Here is a 20,606-nt window from a genome sequence, read left to right as displayed (position 1 = left end):
ATTTGAAATGTATAGTTACAGTGTAGTTGCCATGTAATAAACTGAGCAGATGTTAAAGCAAAAACAAGTAAACAAGAGAATTCATCGAAACACCCACAAAACAAGTGAAAACCCGGCAATATCCTAGCGGAAGATTTCTGTGCATTTATTTCACCGATAAGAAGACTGTGAATGTAATCAAAGATTATATTCAGCTGCCAGAGCGACAGAAGCAGAAGTTTATAAAACCAGAAACAAATTTTGTGTAAATGTGATAATTGTTTGTAAGTTTGCCCTTATAATCAATCTTATTACGTTTATAGTATAATGAGCTGGTCTAGCTCATCGTCGCCTGCCGTTGCCTCTGATTCTCACTATTTCTATGACGCCTGTAACACATCTACCAAGTGCTACTTGTCAGCGCCCCTTCACATATTCCAAATATACTTGGGACAAGACACATGCAGGGCATTGGGACCAATGGAACAATATTTAAGCGTGGATCAAGAGGTATCAGTACTGAATAAAAAGTCATGGAATTCCATAATAGAAAGTGTGGATAGCCTTATTACAACGCTCCCGGTGATGATCGGGTTCGTACTTTCCCGCATGCTTTGCGGGCATCTACCGAGGCTGTCGACGCGCAGATTCCTTCTGGAGTACATGCTTGTTGCTATACCAACTGTTATTTTGTTCACGGTTGGAAGTGATTTCTTTCACATGTACTCCATAGTATCTTTCCTGGCCCTCGTATGGTATCTCCGTCCACGGCGAGAGCTTGAGTTGAGAAACACGAAGTATGAGGTGGGAAAGCGCCCTCTGGTCTTCACCCTACTAAGGGCCATCTGCAACTGTGGAACGAGTGTTGCTATCCTGATGGTGGACTTCCCAGTCACTCCAGTCCGGTTCCGCAAGAGTCGAACGTTTGGGGCCTCTGCGATGGACATGGGCATTGGCATTTTTGTAGTCACAATGGGCTTGGTGTCGCATCGTGCCCGCAATTTAACCGACCTGAAAAAGCTGCCCAAGGCGGTGGTTCCTCTGCTGCTTTTGGGTCTGGGCCGCACCACCGTAATATCGATGATCAACTATAACCACGATGTGCACGAGTATGGTATACATATGAATGCATTCTTCATTCTGGGACTGACCAAACTATTTGGCAGCCTATGCAGCCTTCTGGCTAACTCTGATCTACAGCTTTTAGGACTGGCTATGGGTAGGTACGATTGAGAATGTTCTTAGCAAATCTCCAATAATTTTCTCCTCTCCCTTAGGCATTCTCTCTATGCACGAGCTTGTGCTGCAGTTGGGTCTATGCGACTATGTGATGTCGGATACTGTGCCGCGCCTTGGCTTCCTAAGCTCCAATCGAGAAGGCCTAAGCTCACTACCCGGCTGCGTTGCCCTTTACCTGTTCAGCATTTACTTCGGCAAGTGGTACACCTCTCAGGATCATCTTACCTACACACAATTGTGCTCAAAGCTGAAGCGAGTCCTCCTGATCGCGGTTGTTCTCTGGGTTATGGTAATCCTTAGTGCCTTCCTCTCGGGCATAGCTCGGGTCACATTCAACTTTGGATATGTGATATGGATTTTGTTCATCTCGGTGGTAATCATCCTTAACTGTGCGTTCTTCTTTGAGCTGGCTTTTGTGCAGACGCGGCCCACATTTGGAGATTGTCATAAAGAAACAGCCAATTCCCTGCCCACCTTTGTGGAGAGCCTAAACATGAATGGCCTGAGCTACTTCCTGCTGTCCAACTTCTTCACGGGAATGGTCAACATATTTTTCGACCCCAATAACCGCTCCAATTCTGAGTCCGTCCTCATACTGCTCGCTTATGTGCTGATCTGTTCTATGATGGTCTTTATTATGCATAAAAAGCGTATTAGGATCGCTTAGAAGTCTGTTAATAAATATAAATTTGCCAATTGTTTTGCAAAAAGTTTAACGTAGAATGCTGCTGGAGGCGCCACAGCATAACAGACGGATAAGCCGTGCCAATTAACTAATCCGTGGAGATTGACTCAAACGGCATAATATACCCATTGGGCAAGACCAGGAATACTATTACGGGTGATCCCTTGCCTACGATCTGGGAAGGGTCTTGCTCGGCATTAGACTCCTTGAATACCTCGTACACCTTGTAGCCATCCCTTGCGCTGACCAGTTTCGTCCACAGCCACTTGTTCTTATTGGACGGCGCAGAGCTGGCTCTTGTCGAGAGCTTCAACTTCAGTCGCGCACAAGTTAAGGCGCAGGTTGACAGCGATTCCTTAATGCGCTCGCCAAGAAGACATTCGCCGCCTATTTTTCGCGGCTCGAAGTCATCCACGGGATTGCAAAAGTCCACTCGCGGAGACCGCCGGCGCGGTAAGGAGGAGGTGGACCGATTGCAGCATGATGATGGCTTTTTGCTGGCTCTCTTGATGCAGGACGGCTTCTGCTTGCAAGGAGTTGACGGAACTTTCCGATAACTACAGTTGCTGGGAGGCCAAGAACAGCAGGTCACGGCCGAGGTAGATGGACAAACTAGACTTGGAACGGAGCCGCAGCTGGTCGCGGCGCGTTCTTTGTCGGGCGTGTCGCCTTCTGGGGCTTTAAATGCATGATTAATACTCAAAAGGGAATTGTTAAAGAAATGTCACCTACCACAAACAGACATTGCCAGCATTCGAATGACCTTAGTAGCCCCTGAATAGTATAGAATACGATCCAACGTCGCCATGATGATCTCATCTGGATAGGGTCCCAGCAAATCGTAGAGCGGCGCCTGTAGTGTCTTATGGAACCTCAAGACTGAACCGAAATCGCTGCCGGTGCTCGTCGAGGATAGATAGCTCATAGTGCTCATCGATTTCTTCTTGTCTATTGTAATAAAAAATTTACTTCATTATTTCCCAAAATACTTTTTCTGAATGGCAGTTGTGTAGAATGATTGACTGGGCCCGGCCTGCTCCGTCAGGTGGCAAAGGGCAGATGTCAAAGGTGCGATATCCGGCTTAGGCGCAGGACCAGTTCACGAACACGACGAGGGCGTCACAAAAGATAAGATTTCTATTAAGGAAATGACAGAAATGGCTTGCATTGAGCCAAGGATGGGATGAGCATACAGTCAAAGGTCGAGCTACTGGGCAGGGATATTTAATTTAATGGCGCAAACAAAGGCCAAATCAAGGCTGAGCCTTGGGGGGAACTTGCCCGAGCAGCAGCCGCTGAGTGGGCGCAAATGACCAGGAAAGAGCTTCTTATTTTAGACGGAAATGGCAATTGAGGGTGTTTCGGTTTTGTCACATAACTTATGTGGACGCAACTGTCGTGGGACACGACGCTACAGCCTTAATCAGAGGATCAGAACATATATTTACAAAATCAAGAAGTAGACCCGAAAAACATATCCATCAAACAATTGTAAAATCTTTAAAATATGTTCTATTAAAATCAGGTGGAGCGTTTTTAAGAATAGTGATGCCAGCTTAGAGTATATCTTCTTCGGCCTGACAATACTCGTATCAAATTTCTTCTGGTTTTTCCTGCCTCGAAAGTAATTACGGCAACAGTTTCCGACCCTGAAGCGGCTGGATGAGTAACCTCTGCGTGGAATCAGTCCTGGCTTTGATGCGCTTTTAATGTCATATCCTGGCGGAGGACGTCGTCGCTGAATCTTATCTGATTTGGACCCGCACAAATGCAATTTCCGTCCAGCAATCGTGGACCCTCTCCCAGTCTCAACTCTTCTTTCACACGCCCACAATTTATGCTGAGTTAATAGTTGGCAGTCACTGTAATCATGTGTATATATCAGGGAACGCGGCCAGGCAGAGGGCAGGCAGGGGGCAGTGGGCAGGGGGCAGGGGCCCACCTGTTCGCACATAGGGTGGCTTTTTGGCTTTGATGACAGATTATTTTCATTAGCAAAACGGGGGAGCGGAGGCAGGAGCTAACAATGATGTCCATTTTGAGCATTCACGTGCCGAGCAGACAAGAATTATGACCGTTAATTATTATTTTCATGTTTTCCGCTCATTTTCGGTTGTATGTAAAACATGACAGGCATTAGGAGGGGATGGCTCCATCTGATTGATGTGGCCAACAATCAGGCCGAGAATTGGTTTTCCAGCTTTTCGTTCATTTTTCGGCCTGCCAATTTGCTGACAAGTAATTTTTTTGCACTGCCTCAAATCGGATTCCATTCAAAAGGGCTTTCATAAAAAAGTATATATAAAACTGGAGGAAATATATCTGTGCATATGCATGAGTGTCTCCATGTGAGTGTATGTGGGGGTGGTCCTCGGAGTGGGTTTCGGTTTGGATGGGAGCTGCAATCACTGTGAAGAGGCTTAGCATGGGCCCAGGGGAAATCGCTTAAGCCGTTCATAATGAATATTATGACTGTGTGCATGTGTGTATTTGAAAGAATGTTAGTGGAGGGCGTGTGGGTCGGACTTAGCCAGGATCCAGGCATTCAAATGGCAGTCCACACTCGACAAAACAGAAATCATACTTTGACGGGCATTCATTGGGAACAAAGAAGCAAGTTTTTGAATGAATTATAGAAGTGTAGAATGAGCTTGCAATATAACTAATAAGAACTAGACTTTCTTCTAGTTTCTTATTCAAAAGCACTTTAACATAGCGAACCTCTGGTACGATTAATACAGTCAGTACTCAACTAGAATATTAACTATCGTTAAACCAGCAGAATAAAATTCTTCTTGTATATTATGTCTGTAGAGCCTTGTCATTTCCCCCCCACCCAAACAGTAAGCACATTCGTACAATTGTTGGCATTTCCATAGAACTTTACAAAGTTATTGATTTGATATGGCTTCCCCTTCCTGACTGAGCTCTCTCCCTGAATTACCACAAGAGCTCATGACTTGCGATGGGGAACAGACTCCATAACAACTCCCATCTTAGGGCAAACAAAATGCTTATCGAACAACAGTTTTTATCGCAGCTTATGCGTCATGGCAGCGGGCCACAGACGCACCCTCCGACCCGCCATTCGAATACCAGTGTGCAATACTTCTGAAATGCTTTTAGTGAGCGAAATTGCGCAATTGTCAAGCAATCAATGCGAGGCCAAAAAAGTGTTGAGAAAAACGAAGTAAGACAAGTTGAAACGCGGCAGTCGACTACTCCGGCTATGAGATACCCGGTACTCACTTATAGAATTCCTTTTATCTCAATTTAGGGATACTCCATGACCGCTAGAGAGATGTATACCGGAACAGACCATTGTTTGGACACTACGGCTGACCCCTTAGGCACAGAGCTTTGGAACAGATCCCAATTTCATAAGGGACTAGAGCTGTAGGGGAACTAGGTTTGTCCCTTAGCATAGAAGATGGTTCAATAGACCTTACATGTAGCAGTGCACAGATCTTAATTTCTTTAGAACGTACAGCATTTTGTCGGACAGTGCGTTCTACAGACACCACTTATGAATGCACAAACAGAATATCGTATGCATGTACATTGTATCCACGAGTACCGTGTAGTAAAAGTGTGAGCTGGAGATGGACATGCAGGGGCAGACAATCGGTTGCCATATGAACGGACACGGTCGCCGTCTTGTTCTCGTCAAAATTGCGTTGCTGTTAAATCGTGCGGAAGCTGATGTGATTATCCCGTCCAGAGTGCATTGGGTCTCGTCTCCTAGATACCCATGCCCGTCGTCAAGGTGCATACAGTAAGAGTGCTGCAATTAGCGACCCGCTGTTGGAGCTCCCCCGTATAAGGCCTTGAGGCAATCGCATTAAGTGATTTCAAGGTCTAAGCATTCTACTTAGTACTCGGGGCTACGAGACCCAAACATTAAGAAGATTAATTCTCGAAATCTGATTTTGTTGTGGGTGATGTTGTTTTTTAGTCGGCAAATCTCAGATAACGTTATGCATCATTGTGTCAAAGAATTGACAAATCTTTGGCCATGCGAGCAGGGGGGAAGAAGGAAAAAATAAGGAATTGGAACAATTTCACATTTCTCAAGTTGAAATGCGAAACCAGGCCTGGTTTCCCCCTCGATTGTGCTCTCTAAAAGCAATCATTAAATAAGAAAAGTTTGCTGTCGGCCGAGGCAGGGCGGCACTTCCCCCATTTTGCAGGAAAACAAATGTAAGGAGTTTGATAAACTCACACAAAGACCCAAAACATTGCGAAAAAATCGCAATAAAAAATCCGAGACAGGACATTGCCCCAACGTTGCCTAACCTAAGACCGCCTCCTGCCTCCTGCCTCCTGCCTCTCCCCTCCCCTGTGACGCATTTAATAAAGCCGCACAAATGGAATGACTTGCCTCAGCTCTTCTTGCCTCGTTTTCTTCTGTGTGCTCTGATTTTGTGTGTGTCCCTTTTTGCCACACGACAGAGTCAGCACCGTAACCGCAACACGTTAACGGTTTCGGTTTCACTTTGTGATTTACAACAACAGCCTTCGGGGAGAAGAGACCAAGCAGCCCTCATTCACCCATCCACCAACGTCTGTTGTATTCTGTTCAGTTCAGCTCTGCTCTGTTCTGCCTCTGCGCGCTCATGTGTGAAAAGGTACTTGGGGAGTTCCCCGAGTCCTAGCCGGCTCACTGGCAATTGTTTCTGCCAGGTCTCTGAGGCTTGCTTCTGTTGCATTTGTCTAACGCCTTGAACGCCACCGGAGAGGTAAGATATAGGAAGATCAATATCGTTGCGCTGATATCCCTACCCGATTCGGATACATATTCTCTACGAACGACTTTGCCAAGGGAAACGATTGATTTTAGCTGGTAATTCTGATATCAATAGTATATTTTCCTAAACTACATAAGGATTTAGTAAAGTAGTAAAAAACTATATCTCCTTTCCTAAAAGACGGACTTTCACAGTTGTTTGATTTCCTTAAAATTTAGATAATTCACATTTTTAAATAATACTTATCTGTATTTGAATGATGTTTTGAATGAAGTGAATAGTACGCATGGTATGTAAAGAACTATATATACCAAACTATACCATCTTATTTACGAATTCTGTCTTAGTAGAGTCTTGCACGAGTACTATAATGAAAGTTCCCAAGCCGCCACCATTTCCAAGTCATTAAATTCATTTAGAGCTAAATACCAAAGTTAAAAGACAAAAGTTTTCCACGTGGCGCACCCAGATAGAGATGCACAGATACAGAGATATCAACAGGGGCGACGGCGTTGTCCCAACAACCTGGGACCGCAGCCAACCCTCCCACCCGTGGCATTCTTCAAGTGTTATCGGGCGGACAGCATCATGCATATATTAAGCGTAAATTGCCTCGGCATTCATTCCGAAGAGCTAATAGAAATATCTGCCAGTTAATTTAGCGTCATGAAGTTGCCCGAAAATTGGGCAGTGGAAATCATTTCTCCCTTCTGGTTGTCCGGGAGATGATCAGACTACCAAGTGGCCACGCCTGCTGTGGTCTGAGGGATGGAAATATTGAGCTCGCTGGATTCTCTCGCATAAATGTACCTTTTAAGAAATGGTGAGTTTTCTATATCAATATAGGAAATTTGTTTGATAAAAAAGAGGATACGGTATGAATATTTGGTAGAGAGTGGTAATATATATGTAGTTCCACCAAATCTAAGTATTCAAAAAAAATCTATTCATAGCTTTTGACTGATCTGATAATAATTTGGGAATGGGTACATTAAGTTATAGAAAACAGAATATTTTTGAACTGACAGTAGAGTACATAGTCTAATAAGTACACTACTTAGCTGAACAAGAATATTTGGATTTTATCCTAGGTTTTGAAGGTCTAGCTTATGAATCAATTAAAATATTACGTTTTGTTCCTACAATTTTAATTGTAATTGTTAAATAAATATCTGATGAAAATCTCTATGAGCTATATCTATTCAACAGACATCTTCTTTGCAGGTCATCAATGCTGATAAATAAATCTTTATCTGAAGCCTTCATATTCATCACTATCAACTTCTTTCTTCGAGACGTTTATCTACAGAGGGGATTGATTTTTAGCGGAATTCTTATTTACCTCAGTTGTAGCAGCTTCGAGTTACTCCGAAAAGTCATCAGGAAAGCTTCGCTTTAACAAGATATCCGGGATAGCCATCGAGACTTAACCGTTTTGAAATATGGTCATGGTTTTGGTTTTGGGATCAACTCCATCTCGTTCCTTCTTCTTTTAAAATCAAATGAATTCCTCTTGAAAATCGGTAGCACCCTCATTGGAATCTGCGTCTGGGCATTGACTGTCCTGATTGTTCTCGCTTGGTTTCTCCATAACTCTTAACTATATGATTGTGTATCATTGAAGATCTTTTCTTCTATAATAGGGGCCATTGTTTCCTGAAAATTTGCTTTAACCTCTTCTATATGTGGCAAATCTTGCCCGCTAAGATGTGTAAAGGTCAGTAGCCTCTCCCCTCGTTAATGCCGGCTCATTGATGCTGAAATTTTATAACATTATAGGTTTAATATTCGCATTCGTATCACATTTCCCATTTCTTCCTTAGTTTTCCAAAATAACCTCATGTCATACTCTCTTAATTTTGATTAATTGTTTTACTTAGTCCGCTACTCGACCATAGGCTGGCGTACTTTTTTTGATTTCTTTGACCTTTCACATCTTTGGGTCAGTTTCGTGAGAGAATGGTACTCATTTTTTACAACGCAAGTTGACAGTCCGACATTCCAAATGGTGAAAAATGCAGTATTTGATATGAGGCCCACACAAAAAAGGAAAAAAATGCCAAAAACGCTCAAAAAAACGATATCCTTGGTGACGGCAACTACAGAACTCGGAATAGATGGAATGGGAGGGCAGGGCTATGTGGGGGGTATTGACGTCAGCAATGGGGAATCGGCATAAAAAATCTAGTGTTCAGAAATAGATAAAGAAACGAAATGACAAATCTGAAAGCATTCCCGCTCCTTTCCATTCAGCAGCCCTTTCCAGGTTCTGGTCCTGCCAATGGGGTTGGGTTGGGGTTACGTAGAAGAGCAGCCACCCCTTTTCAGCGAGCGAGCGAGCGAGCGACGTCGCCACTCCATTAATTGAAGCCCCTGGATTACGGTAAATTGCATTGTCTTCCAGCCAGGAGCACCCGCTGCGATGGGGTTCCGTTTCCGGTCCATGAAAACGGGAACAAATCTTTATAATCCCTGATAATTTCGTTAATGGCTTTAATCACTTACTCGCAGGCATGAAAGGATTAGACCAAGGAACGGGTCAGAGACAGAGAGAGAATAATTTAAATTTCATTTAATTTTATGCGAAGCTCAGAGACATTTTTGGGCAGCCATTGCGATGTCAAGTCGTGGCTCCTCCTTTTCAGTGCTATCCTTGTGTGCATAAGGTCACACACACACACACAGACGAATGCCCGAAGAGCTATGTATATACCGTACTACCGTACAGGGACAGCTGTTTACCTATGCTGCACATGGACACATATAAACATATATACACCCAATTAGGCAGCTACAATTGTTGCCGTTCGCCGTTCGCCGTTGCGTGGGGGGAACTCAACACTCGGCGAATGAAACTCAACACGAAAGTCTCGGGCGAGGGGATAGGGGATGCGTTGAGGTGGGTGAGCTGGAAAGCTCCGTCGCGGTGGCGACGACTATAAAAGCCCGGGCCCATCCACTGGCGCCACACACAAACCACAAGCGACGCCCAGGCACCAGACGGGAAGAGGAGATACCACCACAAAAATACCGAGAACCAGAAGGACACAAGGACACCCACATCCATTGAGATGGGACCACGTTCCTTGTGGCAGCTTTGCCGACGGAGCTGGCGGAGGTGTGGCCCCAGCCAGCGGCTCCAGATACCCGTTGCCTGGAGTGTGGAGCTGGCATGCTATCGCCGATATCAGCGTATTCTTTAGATCAATTCGGACTATCTCTATATATATCCAACAATGAACCTAAAGAATATCATAGCAACATCATATCAATCCATATCGATTTACGAGTACACACTATGAATAGCCAATTGTTTTAATGATTACAACGGTATTGTTTTGAATTTTAATTGGAAAAAAATGTGATTTTTTATTAATAAACGAAATTAGTTATAACTTAAGCAATATATTTGAAAATCATTTAAAAATCAAAAGTTTTGGAAAACGATATACCAATTCCTCCGGAAGTCTGTCGAGCACCTCCTTCTTAAAAGATATAAATACATATATAGACGAGGACTTTTAGATTTCGCAAAGTGAGTGTTCTCATCATTCTAACAAGTGTATCATAAGTAGTATAAAGATATACATATTAGTTTTCTGTTGAATGTGGATGTGTGTAACGCCCAGAAGAAAGTGTTACCGACCCCGTAAAGTTACCTACTTATCTATAATGATATATTTAGCATTCTTGATAAGCCGTGATAGCCGTCTTTCTATCTGTACTTCCCAATGAGCGATCTCAGAGACTATAAAAGATAGAGCAACCATACTCCTGTGATATTACAAATGACCAAAATCTGTGGCATTCACAATTTGGAAGATACAGGAAAACCGAAGACGCAGAATCATAGAGATTGACTATATTTGACATATTGCTAAATCTGGTCCAGATACGATCATTATTATAGCCAAAATGAACAAATCGATTTTCAGTGACATCGATACCCCATTCTCTCTCTCACACACTCTTTCACGTAGTAGTAATCTAATGTATAGGTTACATAAATTATAATATTATCTATAAGATTATAAGATATACCTACTGAGTGAGCATCGGGCAAAGTAGAGCCAAAACTCTTGCCAATCTTTTGTGATTGGGTATATATAATGGGAATAATGTACATAATGGTACTGTAGTATATTATTTAGTTCGTTGCCGGGAAAATCGGAAATGTCGGGGACTAAACGAAACTACACTGAAGATTCCTTCAAGTAGAGACTGTCTGCTCTCATGGTTAGCCACGATTCGCTGCCGCTAGCTAAGCAAGAAAGTAATAAGACCAGAAGAGAGCAAACAATCGATGAGATTGAAACGTCTACAAAGTAACCATTAATCTGGCAAATAACCAGGCCTATTCCGCCTTTCATGATGCTCAAAAGTAATCAAAAATGTTGTTGGTCCTGTGCAAGTGGGCCGGCCAAAAATTTGCATATGTCAACACGGCACAGCAGCAGCAATTGCCCTGAAACACGATTTATCTACGGGTACTTCGGTGGTTGGAGGCGGGAACGCACTGAAGCACAAGAGATACATTTGCCTGATGAACAAAATTGAAATGTTAATTACATGCCTGGCCAAGTGAGTGGCAGAAGGGGGTTGTTCTGCCATTCAGAAACGCACTGCAAACAGTTTAAAAAACAGTCGAAAGCGTTGTTTAGACACTGGCTAAGCAAACAGGAGAACAGCCTCGGCTGGCTTCTGATTTGTTTGCTCAGCCCTTAATCAGACCGAGTTCTGAGCACTTTCCATTGAACTGAAGGCGAGGCCGAGACCGGAACGGCAAAAGTTTAATATGGCATCGATAACCCCGGGTTGGGGCTAAGCGCTGGAAAACACACACAAACACAGCTTCTGACTTGGACCAGGGGATGATCTGGCAAGGCCTCACTCCCTGCAACTCCCACTCCACGCAGATACTGTTGACGCTGATGAGGTGTGAATGCCACCGCAGCTTTTTGCTTTTGTCTTATGCCTTCATCGCTGTGCATGCCTCTGCTGTGGCATCCACTTGAGGTTAATTGAATTTCAATGCCTCCTTGCTAAAATGAAAACGTTTTTCCGGTTTTAAGCTGGTTAGGCCAACTCGGACAGATGGCAAAATCCAGGTCTCTACAATATACTACAATATATATATATGTAGGTGTTTGTATGAAACGATGATGGCATCATTAATTGAATCTGATTCTAATTGAAATGTGTTTGGCCTTTGAATGTAATTTGATTTTGCTGAAGTCTTCGGTTTAGTGGTTAGACAATGTTTGAAGATTTTTAAAAGAAACTAGATGCTGCATCACTACGCATCAGGAAGGGCGAGAACTACACTATACATAATAACGATAACGATATCAAATAACTCGGCAAAACATGGCCGAACATAAGTAGATAAGAAGCGCACCTCCATGCTCTGCAAGCTCGGCAGAAAAATGTGCAGCACAGTCGTACGTTCCCTCACAGGACATTGGCTAATAGGAAAACACGCAAACAGGCTAAGAGTCTAATATAATGATTTTTGGCGTAGCTGTAGAGACGAGGAAGATGAGGAGGAGACGCTGGAACGTAGATTCTGCTCCTGCCCTTCTTAACTGAAATTTCAGAAATGTCCACACTCCGGTTGGGATAACTGGTGACACTATAAAGGGAAGATCCCAAGCGGTGCCACAACTATGTGTGCCTCTGCCTAACCTAACCTTCACAAACTCTCGAACTGGATACCAAAATAAGAAAGTTCATAATATTCTGATGTTTCTGAATTGCCTTCGATTCCAGAAAAAACTTTTCCACTCAAGCACATGTGATTACGTTAAGCCCAGAGAAGTGTAAAGCAACCAATCCAAGATATTTTTTCCGTTGTTCAACAACTTATATATGTATATCGAATTTCCAAACTTTGGCGACACATTAAAAGGATTTTCCTTGGCACGTGCCGACCGAATTGGAGGGGAAATCGCTCTCAACAATTCGGAGTGGAAACATGAAGAAAAGCTCGAAATTAGCATTCACTTTCAAAGAGCGTGTTTATTTAGCTATTTATTCAATTTTAATTTCCAATTTTTTCTGCGTTAGAACAATCAGTCATGGAAGCAGAAGAAAAAAAAGATGCGATTACATTTAATTGAATTTTTTTCCGCGTTCTGTTTGCGCGAAGAAAGCCAAAAACTGAATTGAATGTATTATATTACCAATAAAAAGAAGAAAAGAAAAATAATAAAAATGCGCAACGCGATTGCGAGTAAAAAGGGAGAAGAAAAGTAGGAAAACGTGATGACGGAAGATGCTAGAGTACGAGAGTATTCAAATTTCTTCCGGGGGAAGATGCTCCAACAAAAGCTTTCCTGAAACCGAGACAAGCTCGTTAGGATTTCGTGTCGAAAGTTAAAGCTTCCTTATGAATTATTTATCCGAGCTACGACTAACAAGCCGCAAGTTGTCATAAAAATCCCGCACAGAGATTACCTGTTGATGAGGCATACGTTAGTTTAGCCCTCAATTACCAGGTCTCTGGGGTGAAATGGATACAGAAATATACTCGTTCCTGCGGGGGGTGAGGTTAAGGGTGTGCTACCCCCAGAGGAGGCATTAAAATTTTATCAACTCGGGTTCTGGCAGTTGTTGCTGTTGAATTAAGAAACACTTGGCACGTTAAATCAATTTGCCATTTTATAAATCTTCATTTCGCACCTGAGACGTGATGGCGGTCCCCTGGAGAGGCGCCACAGGTGGCCTTGCCCCAGACAGTGGAGCCACCGGCGAGAGCTTTAAGTTAAGCCATCGCCGGATACGTGACTGCCTCGAGCTGCCAAGGATTTGCACTCGTATTCCTATTTATTTTTTGCCAGCATTTCGCTTAGTTGCCGCTCGTATTTGCATTGGCAACTCGTTTCAATTAGCTAAAATGTCCTGTTCACACCATTTGCCTGATTGTCCTGCCCGGCCACGGCCACTGACCAAATGTGCCTTGGTGCTCGGGGTTCATTGCCCATTTGGGGGGCATTTTTAATTTCTGTAATGCCTTTTGTGATCTTTGAATGGTTAAAGTGTACTCGAGCATCATTGTTATTTTCAGAGACTGTTTTGAGCTTTTAAGAAAATTATGCAATTGCATTACGACGCCGCAATGACCACTCTCGGACTCGTTATATCTGAACGGTCCTCGATTGTCCTTCCTGTACAAGTTTAAAATTCCGATTGTATATCACACGCATCGGAAAACGGAGGGCGGTCCTTTGGGCCCCGCATCGCGCTCAAAAGCGCAATCCGAAGAGAGTTTGGGAGCTGTGTATTACAAATAGCTCAACGGGCGGGCCACAGGCTCGGAGGCAGGACGACTGTCAATGCTTTGCCTTTTCTGTCGGTGGGTGGCATAATTTATGGACATCCCTCTGCCCACTCCCCATAGCGCTTCCAACTTCTCCACTGCGGTTATTAAAATGCTTCAATGCTCTTACTCATACCCTAGCCCTCGCACACACTCTCAAGCAGACTCGGCTTTCATTGTCGTCAGACAACTGGAAAAAAGTGTAGCATACTCGCCGGCGCCGACTAATGGCAACTGAAGTAGCAGTCAAGCACAGTGGGATGGAAACCATTTGATTAGGACATCAACCTGTATATTATAATTAAATGTGTTATAGAGATTATTAAATGAATGCCATCTAAATGTATTATGTGTACTTGTACAGAGAGAGAGATTAGGTCGAAATGGGACTAATGAGAAAAGTAGAAATGAGAAATGAAATGAATTTCATCCCGAAAACATGTGCCCCGCACCACAGTGCTCGGTGTTGTCTCAGCTTCCTTTCTGCCTGATAATCAATAAAATGTTTTGGCATTTACTTTCATTGTTTGCTGCTGCAACGCCCCTGCAGCCGCGCCTCTGCCCAAGGACTTTATTTGCATATTTTGAGTGGGAACTGGCGAGGCATATTGCGGGGCTTTATATCCTTCCGTTGGCGATGCCGTGCTCAAGTCCTTTGCACCGGGCGTGCCTCGTGAATTGTTTTACTGTCGACGTTCATTTGGGTTGATGTTGATGTCCCAAAGACTCAGGACACAACATGAAAGTCGCTTAATCTACTTAAATGTCTTTGAGTTTGAATTTCCCTCGGCCCTCCCTTAGAAACTTGCGAGTCTCAGCACATTATAACAGCCTTGTGTCCTCCTCGAGACTCGAGACGGAGTAGATCTTCCGTGGCGTTATTAACATGGATTTATGGCGTATCGTTGGGCGACTTAGGGCCGCTATTAGCGTACAAGGATGCAAACAAGCTGAGACCGGAGGAAACTTCCTCAGAACCGGCTCACATGTCAATCAAATCGAATTCAAGGTAACAAAGCAGAAAAACGTAGAATTCATCCAATGATTTGCGGGGACCGAAAGGTAGCATCAGATAATTTCAATTAAAAATGCCTTTGAAAAGGCATTTGTTCGCTGAATGGACGGGGAACGGACAGGGGGATGGACGGGCGATAGACGGGGTCTGGCTACCATGACAAAGCGTCCTCCTTGATGTCCTTGTTGTTGTCGTCAACTGCCGTATCAGCAGTTTCGAATCCGGGGGTGACGGTAGTCAGGCCGGGATGGGGTCTGACTGCAGCTTAATTGAGTTTCGCTTTGACGGCAACCGCATAAAAGGCAACAACTTTTAAGTATTCACATTCACAGCAATTAAAGCCCCTGTCCTGCCAGGTCCTTTGGCTGGTCTCCAGCTCTCACTGCGAAGGAAATTTAATATTTTTCTAATGATGCAAAGCCTCACCGAAAGAAACACACATTTTATGGTTTCTTCACACAGCTGACCAAAGGTTCGGCAGACCTTAAACGAGGGTTGGACTTTAAATATAAAAATCTATGATGCTCAAAAAAATATTAAAGATGTGAACTAAGTTCATTTCTCTCAAAACTTTGCCCTGCCTTTAGTCTTTCTTTATGATATATTTATCTATTCCATTTCCTTAAAGTAAAAACTTGTACATGAATTTAAACAGAATAAAGAATGACTGAAGATGAAGAGTTAATCTTAAGTGGATTATTTAAAATCCTTTTTCTGCTGATTGTTATGGATAACTAACATAAAGGTGAATATTTCACGGACACTACTGTCCTCTACCTATCCTCTCCCTGTACTTTAGTGACCCCTACCCAAATCTGATGGAAATTTGCAGCTCCGCATTGCTCAGATTTGCACATTTTCAATGGCCATTTTTTGGGGTGACTACATACATATGTACATATCTATATACAATCATATATGTATATATATTGTCATAAAGTTATCATCTTGATGCTGACGAGCTTGTTGTTGCGATGACGTAGCAAACAAATTTCCACTGTTAACAATAGGCACGTCGTCGCTTCTGTTGTTCTCGCCACTCGCCACGCCTGTCAGACACCACTGGGAGTCGGTCCCGGAGTCATTTTGTCAGCCTGTCTGCCTCGTCCTGCTGCCTCCTCATGATGCTTGATGGCAACATAATTGATGCACTCGAGCGTAAGTGATTAGATTCATTATGATGCCTGGCAGGCAATGGCAACCAACGGCCTGAATTTGACTGTGGAGAGGGCTGGAGGGTATCAGGTGTCCACTTCGAATTGAAATGTTTGAAAATTTAAAATTATTTATAAAACGTTCAGACAGGATAGATGAGTACTCATGGTCGCACTCCTGACTGCCCGCTGATGTTAAATGATGCGTGACAGCATTTTTATTACCCTTCCCCTGTCCAAAATCCCGTATCCTATATGATGGTAGGGGTAAAAGCCAACGTGCGCCAACATTAATCAAGACATTCTAAAGATTTAGATATACATACATTTATATTTATGCATTTTGAGGGTAAAACACAAAAAACAGCACTGGAAAGCAGTAACAATGCTCGACACACGCCGGGCGACAAAAGCATTTGCTTCCGGTATGCCGCCTGTGGCAGGACTCTACAGGGTACGGGATGAAACAGTCGGAGGACTGTGCATTCTAGCTTGAAATAAAGTTGCACTGGCGGCCGCCTCTGCTTTTGGCTTTTGTGTTTTCCGCTTTTTGTTGTGGGTAGAAAAGCGAGGAGAAAAATGTGTTTCATATGAATAAATATTCTTTCTATGACCCTAATGGATTTCGTTGTTGTGGGAGCTTCTCTGTCTGTCAAAGGGTTTGGGCCACACTCATAAATGGGAGCATATGCTAATTAGGGAGAGGCATTTCGTTGCCCCGAAGAGAAACATTATCAGAAAGTCGTATTTTTCCTTAGGGCCTCATATATTGATATATTGTACGGTTCACAAGGATATTATAAGGGAATTATACTACGGTAAAGGCTCTCAATAAAGGCAGAGCTTTTTTAAAGAAGATTTTGTAAATCATACATGGCGGTATATGCGAGAAGTGCAAGAAAAATTTAAGGAAAAATCTATTTCATAAAGCCCATACCAAACACAAGGAAATCTCTCCAAGTATAGTCATCCCCTGCAGCCTCTTGTGCACATTTCCCCATCTCATACCAGACTTACTTCATATCTCTCACGCTTCCAGCTATTTGCACACAAACAAAAATAAATATTAAATCTCAGACTGACGGAAGCGAAATCGTTTTGTGCCAGAGACACCCCCGAACCACACCCCACACTCAGTGGCACCCCCCCACATCGGATTTCATTTCACCGATGTGGCACTTTACTCGTACTACTGCACGGAACGGACTGTGTGGCACGCTTATCGACTGGAGCAGCGTTTAGTTTTGTGATTGAGTGGGTGGACATGTGGATTGACAGGATGAGTCTGCTAGATCAACAGTCGAGCGGAGCTCATCAATTTCGCTCATCGTGACTTTTCGTGTGGGAAAAATCTCTCCTCCGGCATACTTGTGGGCGTTCCGCCTTGTGGACCAACTTTTAAAGTCGTCACATTCAGGTCTGGTAATTAAAAACGTGTGAAGCTGTACCCGGAAAACCCTTTGCTCGGTGTAATCCGCGCCCCATCCCTCATAAATCAGACAACGAAAAGCCATACATCATAGACACCGCGGGGAATCCCCCTAGAATTACAGAGAGTCGACACAGCACAGCAAGAGCCAAAAGCCTCAAAAGTTATTTTGTAATTAGAGCAAAAGGCAGAGACACCCAGAGATGGAGGGACATCAGCAGGCAACAGCAGAACAACTGGATAATGATGATTACGCTGGCGCAATGAAATTGAAGACGACTTTTAGTCGAAGCTGCACTAATTACCGCTGACGGGCGACGGGAAGCGCACTCCGGACAGTTCGCTCGATCTTCCGCTCCGTCTACGGCTACGGCTACGGGCACAGCACGGGCTCAGGCTTGAGGCCTGTCAACTCAAGTTTGACACTTTTTTGCTCACAATTTATGAGGGCGGGTGCTCGGCTAAGCCCACAGATTGGGCCACAGTGGAATTGAAGGGAATATTGCTATCTAACCGTAATATTTTGGGTAAAATTGGAAAAAATATGATAAAGGAATTGGACAGTTTCTTGTATTTCCCAGATTAAATAACTATTCCAAGCCATCGAAAGAAGTGCAACAAGTTTTAATGTTAAATGGGGTTCAACTTTCGGATATCTATCAGTACTATCGAAAATGTTATCGATTGGAATTGCGATATGTGATGAATATTTTTCGATATGTCCAAAGCACAACGATATCTTTTAATAACAAGGTTTAATAAAAGCATAATAAATATTCAATTGCCATCCCACTGTGCACTGTGGTCCTTCGGCTGACACTCGAGCCGTTGACAAGGCTGGCACTTAGTTTAGAGTTTTATTAGCGCAATTCGATTATTCTTCATTTACGTCAATCAATGCGGAGGCCGCTGCCTACTGCTTGCTTTTAGGCGCTCCCCCGCTAATCGCTTTGTTTAAATAGTAAACGTTGCAGGAAACAAGGATTTTTCGAAATTTAATATCACAGATGATGTGTCTGAGGCTTCTGCTTTATTGTTGTTTGTTGTTGGTTGTTGGTTGCTGGGCCTGCCGCCGTCCTGTCTATGGAGCTGTCTGCCCAAATGTCTGCTCTCACTTCTCTGTGTCGCCCTCGTCCTGAAAGCGTATCCTTTCGAATACGAAAATCCTTTGCGGCTATGACTGCTGAAGCTGGCGCTGTTTTGTTGATTTTCATTTCATTTCCCAGCTCGGTTTTTTCCTCGCTCTCGTTCTGCCTCCTGTTTATTTCGCTTTGCTGTTTGCTTCCGCAACTTTATTATAGCTTTTGGCTGAGTTGCAACTGTTTGGCTGTTTGCTTTATGCTTATGAGGGTAAGACCAATGCGTCGTATTAGCCTTGCCGCCAGCCGAGCCGTGGGAGGCGGGGACGCGGGGACGCTATAGGCTGGGGCTAGAGCGGAAGCTGGGCTCTCTGTGAGGCATAGCTTTTGTGGATTATGAATTGGTCGTGCCGGGTGTGTGAGAATCGGGGCACTTGCACAAACTGTTGACTAAGATTATTGGCTACTTTAAGTGGCCAGCTCAAATGGGCATAGGAAAGGAATTACACATACACCATACATTTGTAGGGTTTATGAATGTTTGAAGAACCATTCATGGATTTCCTAAATAGCAGCGATGGAAAATAAAACCCCGGTTCCGCACAAATAACGCGGATGCAACTGATTCGCTGTATAAAATTCCCATAAACAAAGGGACTCAGTCGATACGAATTCGAAATTCGGATAGACATTATATTTTTAATAGTTTTTTTTTACTTTACTTTACTCTTTACTTTCAGATAATCCTTATTAATGTTTAGTCAATATAATATTAATAAATTAAACTTCGTTTATAAAATGTTGCTCATCATTAATCGTAAATGTTTTGTTTTATGTTTTTAATAATTGAATACTATAATTAATAATAACAAAGACTACATGTGGAATAAACGGCAACATTATTTGCTGTAAATGCCATAATTATGTATGTATGTACTAGAGGACGTAATCGTGCGCCAACCCCCGGCTCACTCGCTTCGATCGCTTACGCCGATGTGAGTAAAATATTGGACGACGACGACTACCCAAAACTTGTATATATATAGATATATGCACATATGGACATACATGTGTAAAAATGTTGGAAAAATATATTATTTTTCTCGGAACGAATCGTATAATTTAAATTAAATAAATAAGCCTATCAGGTTTTTTCCTCCGAATTATAGAAGTTATTTAAAAATGTATTAGTCATTTTAATGGTACTAAAATGTTTTTACCTACCTACCATAACAATAAAACTGACTTTACGTTGTTAATTTAAATATTTGGAATACTTATGACTATATTACTAAATATTGCCAAAGGCTATAAAATAAAATAAACTGTTTGTTACTAATAATTTTGCATTTAATATAATTTGGAAATTAATTGAAACCTGAATGTATCCTTGCTAAAACAGTGTAGTGGGTAGGAAGGAATAATTTACCGAGACTAATAAATAATGTCCCTAAAGTTATTTTTTGAATGGTGATCCTACCACAACTTTTCATTTATTCCGCATCGTGAAGATAAATTATTCAGGAAGAATGGCACAAGTGTTTTAAATTATTTCGACACAGAACTTTAATAAATGTTTCAAAAGGGAAATACAAAAAAATATTTGTTATTTTTAAAGAATAAAGATTTTAGAATAGTTGCATTATTACTGTTTTCCAGTCGCTTCTATCATTCTCGTCTGTCAATAACTGTCAATGAATATCCATTTCTTGCACATCAACTCATCTACAAGTCCAACCACTTTAGAACATTTATTTTTAAAGTCTCACGTATAAATCAAATCTATCAAATCCTTGATAGACTGGACACTCATCAATGAGTTTGCTGCGGCGGTGCTCATTCATAAATCGCTCCTTTTTCGAGCTTCGAGTTTGGAGTTTGGAGTTTGGAGCAATCAAGCCAGCGGAGCAGACAGGGAAAATATTCAAAATGGCTGACATTTTGTGTACGGGACCGAGAA

General features: G+C 42.8%; 2 protein-coding genes across 2 annotated transcripts; one reads left to right on the top strand and one right to left on the bottom strand.

Moving 5' to 3' along the window:
• The first annotated feature begins 47 nt into the window (after nt 1–47).
• On the top strand, nt 48–1,914 carry PIG-Wa (Phosphatidylinositol glycan anchor biosynthesis class W a). Its single transcript, XM_001355935.4, has 3 exons — nt 48–244; nt 303–1,198; nt 1,257–1,914. Exons 2-3 carry the CDS (start codon nt 307–309, stop codon nt 1,883–1,885), a joined length of 1,521 nt encoding a protein of 506 aa, XP_001355971.4. The 5' UTR covers nt 48–244; nt 303–306; the 3' UTR covers nt 1,886–1,914.
• LOC4816392 (uncharacterized) lies at nt 1,830–2,912 on the bottom strand. Its single transcript, XM_001355936.4, has 2 exons — nt 2,636–2,912; nt 1,830–2,581 (listed from the first exon to the last, which is right to left on the bottom strand). Exons 1-2 carry the CDS (start codon nt 2,835–2,837, stop codon nt 1,992–1,994), a joined length of 792 nt encoding a protein of 263 aa, XP_001355972.4. The 5' UTR covers nt 2,838–2,912; the 3' UTR covers nt 1,830–1,991.
• Between the last annotated feature and the right edge of the window lie 17,694 nt (nt 2,913–20,606).

The sequence above is a fragment of the Drosophila pseudoobscura genome, chromosome 4, assembly GCF_009870125.1.
Source record: "Drosophila pseudoobscura strain MV-25-SWS-2005 chromosome 4, UCI_Dpse_MV25, whole genome shotgun sequence".
Classification (NCBI taxonomy): Eukaryota; Metazoa; Arthropoda; class Insecta; order Diptera; family Drosophilidae; genus Drosophila; species Drosophila pseudoobscura.
Note: the sequence above shows the minus strand (reverse complement) of the source record. Positions and strands in the feature narration are given on the sequence as shown.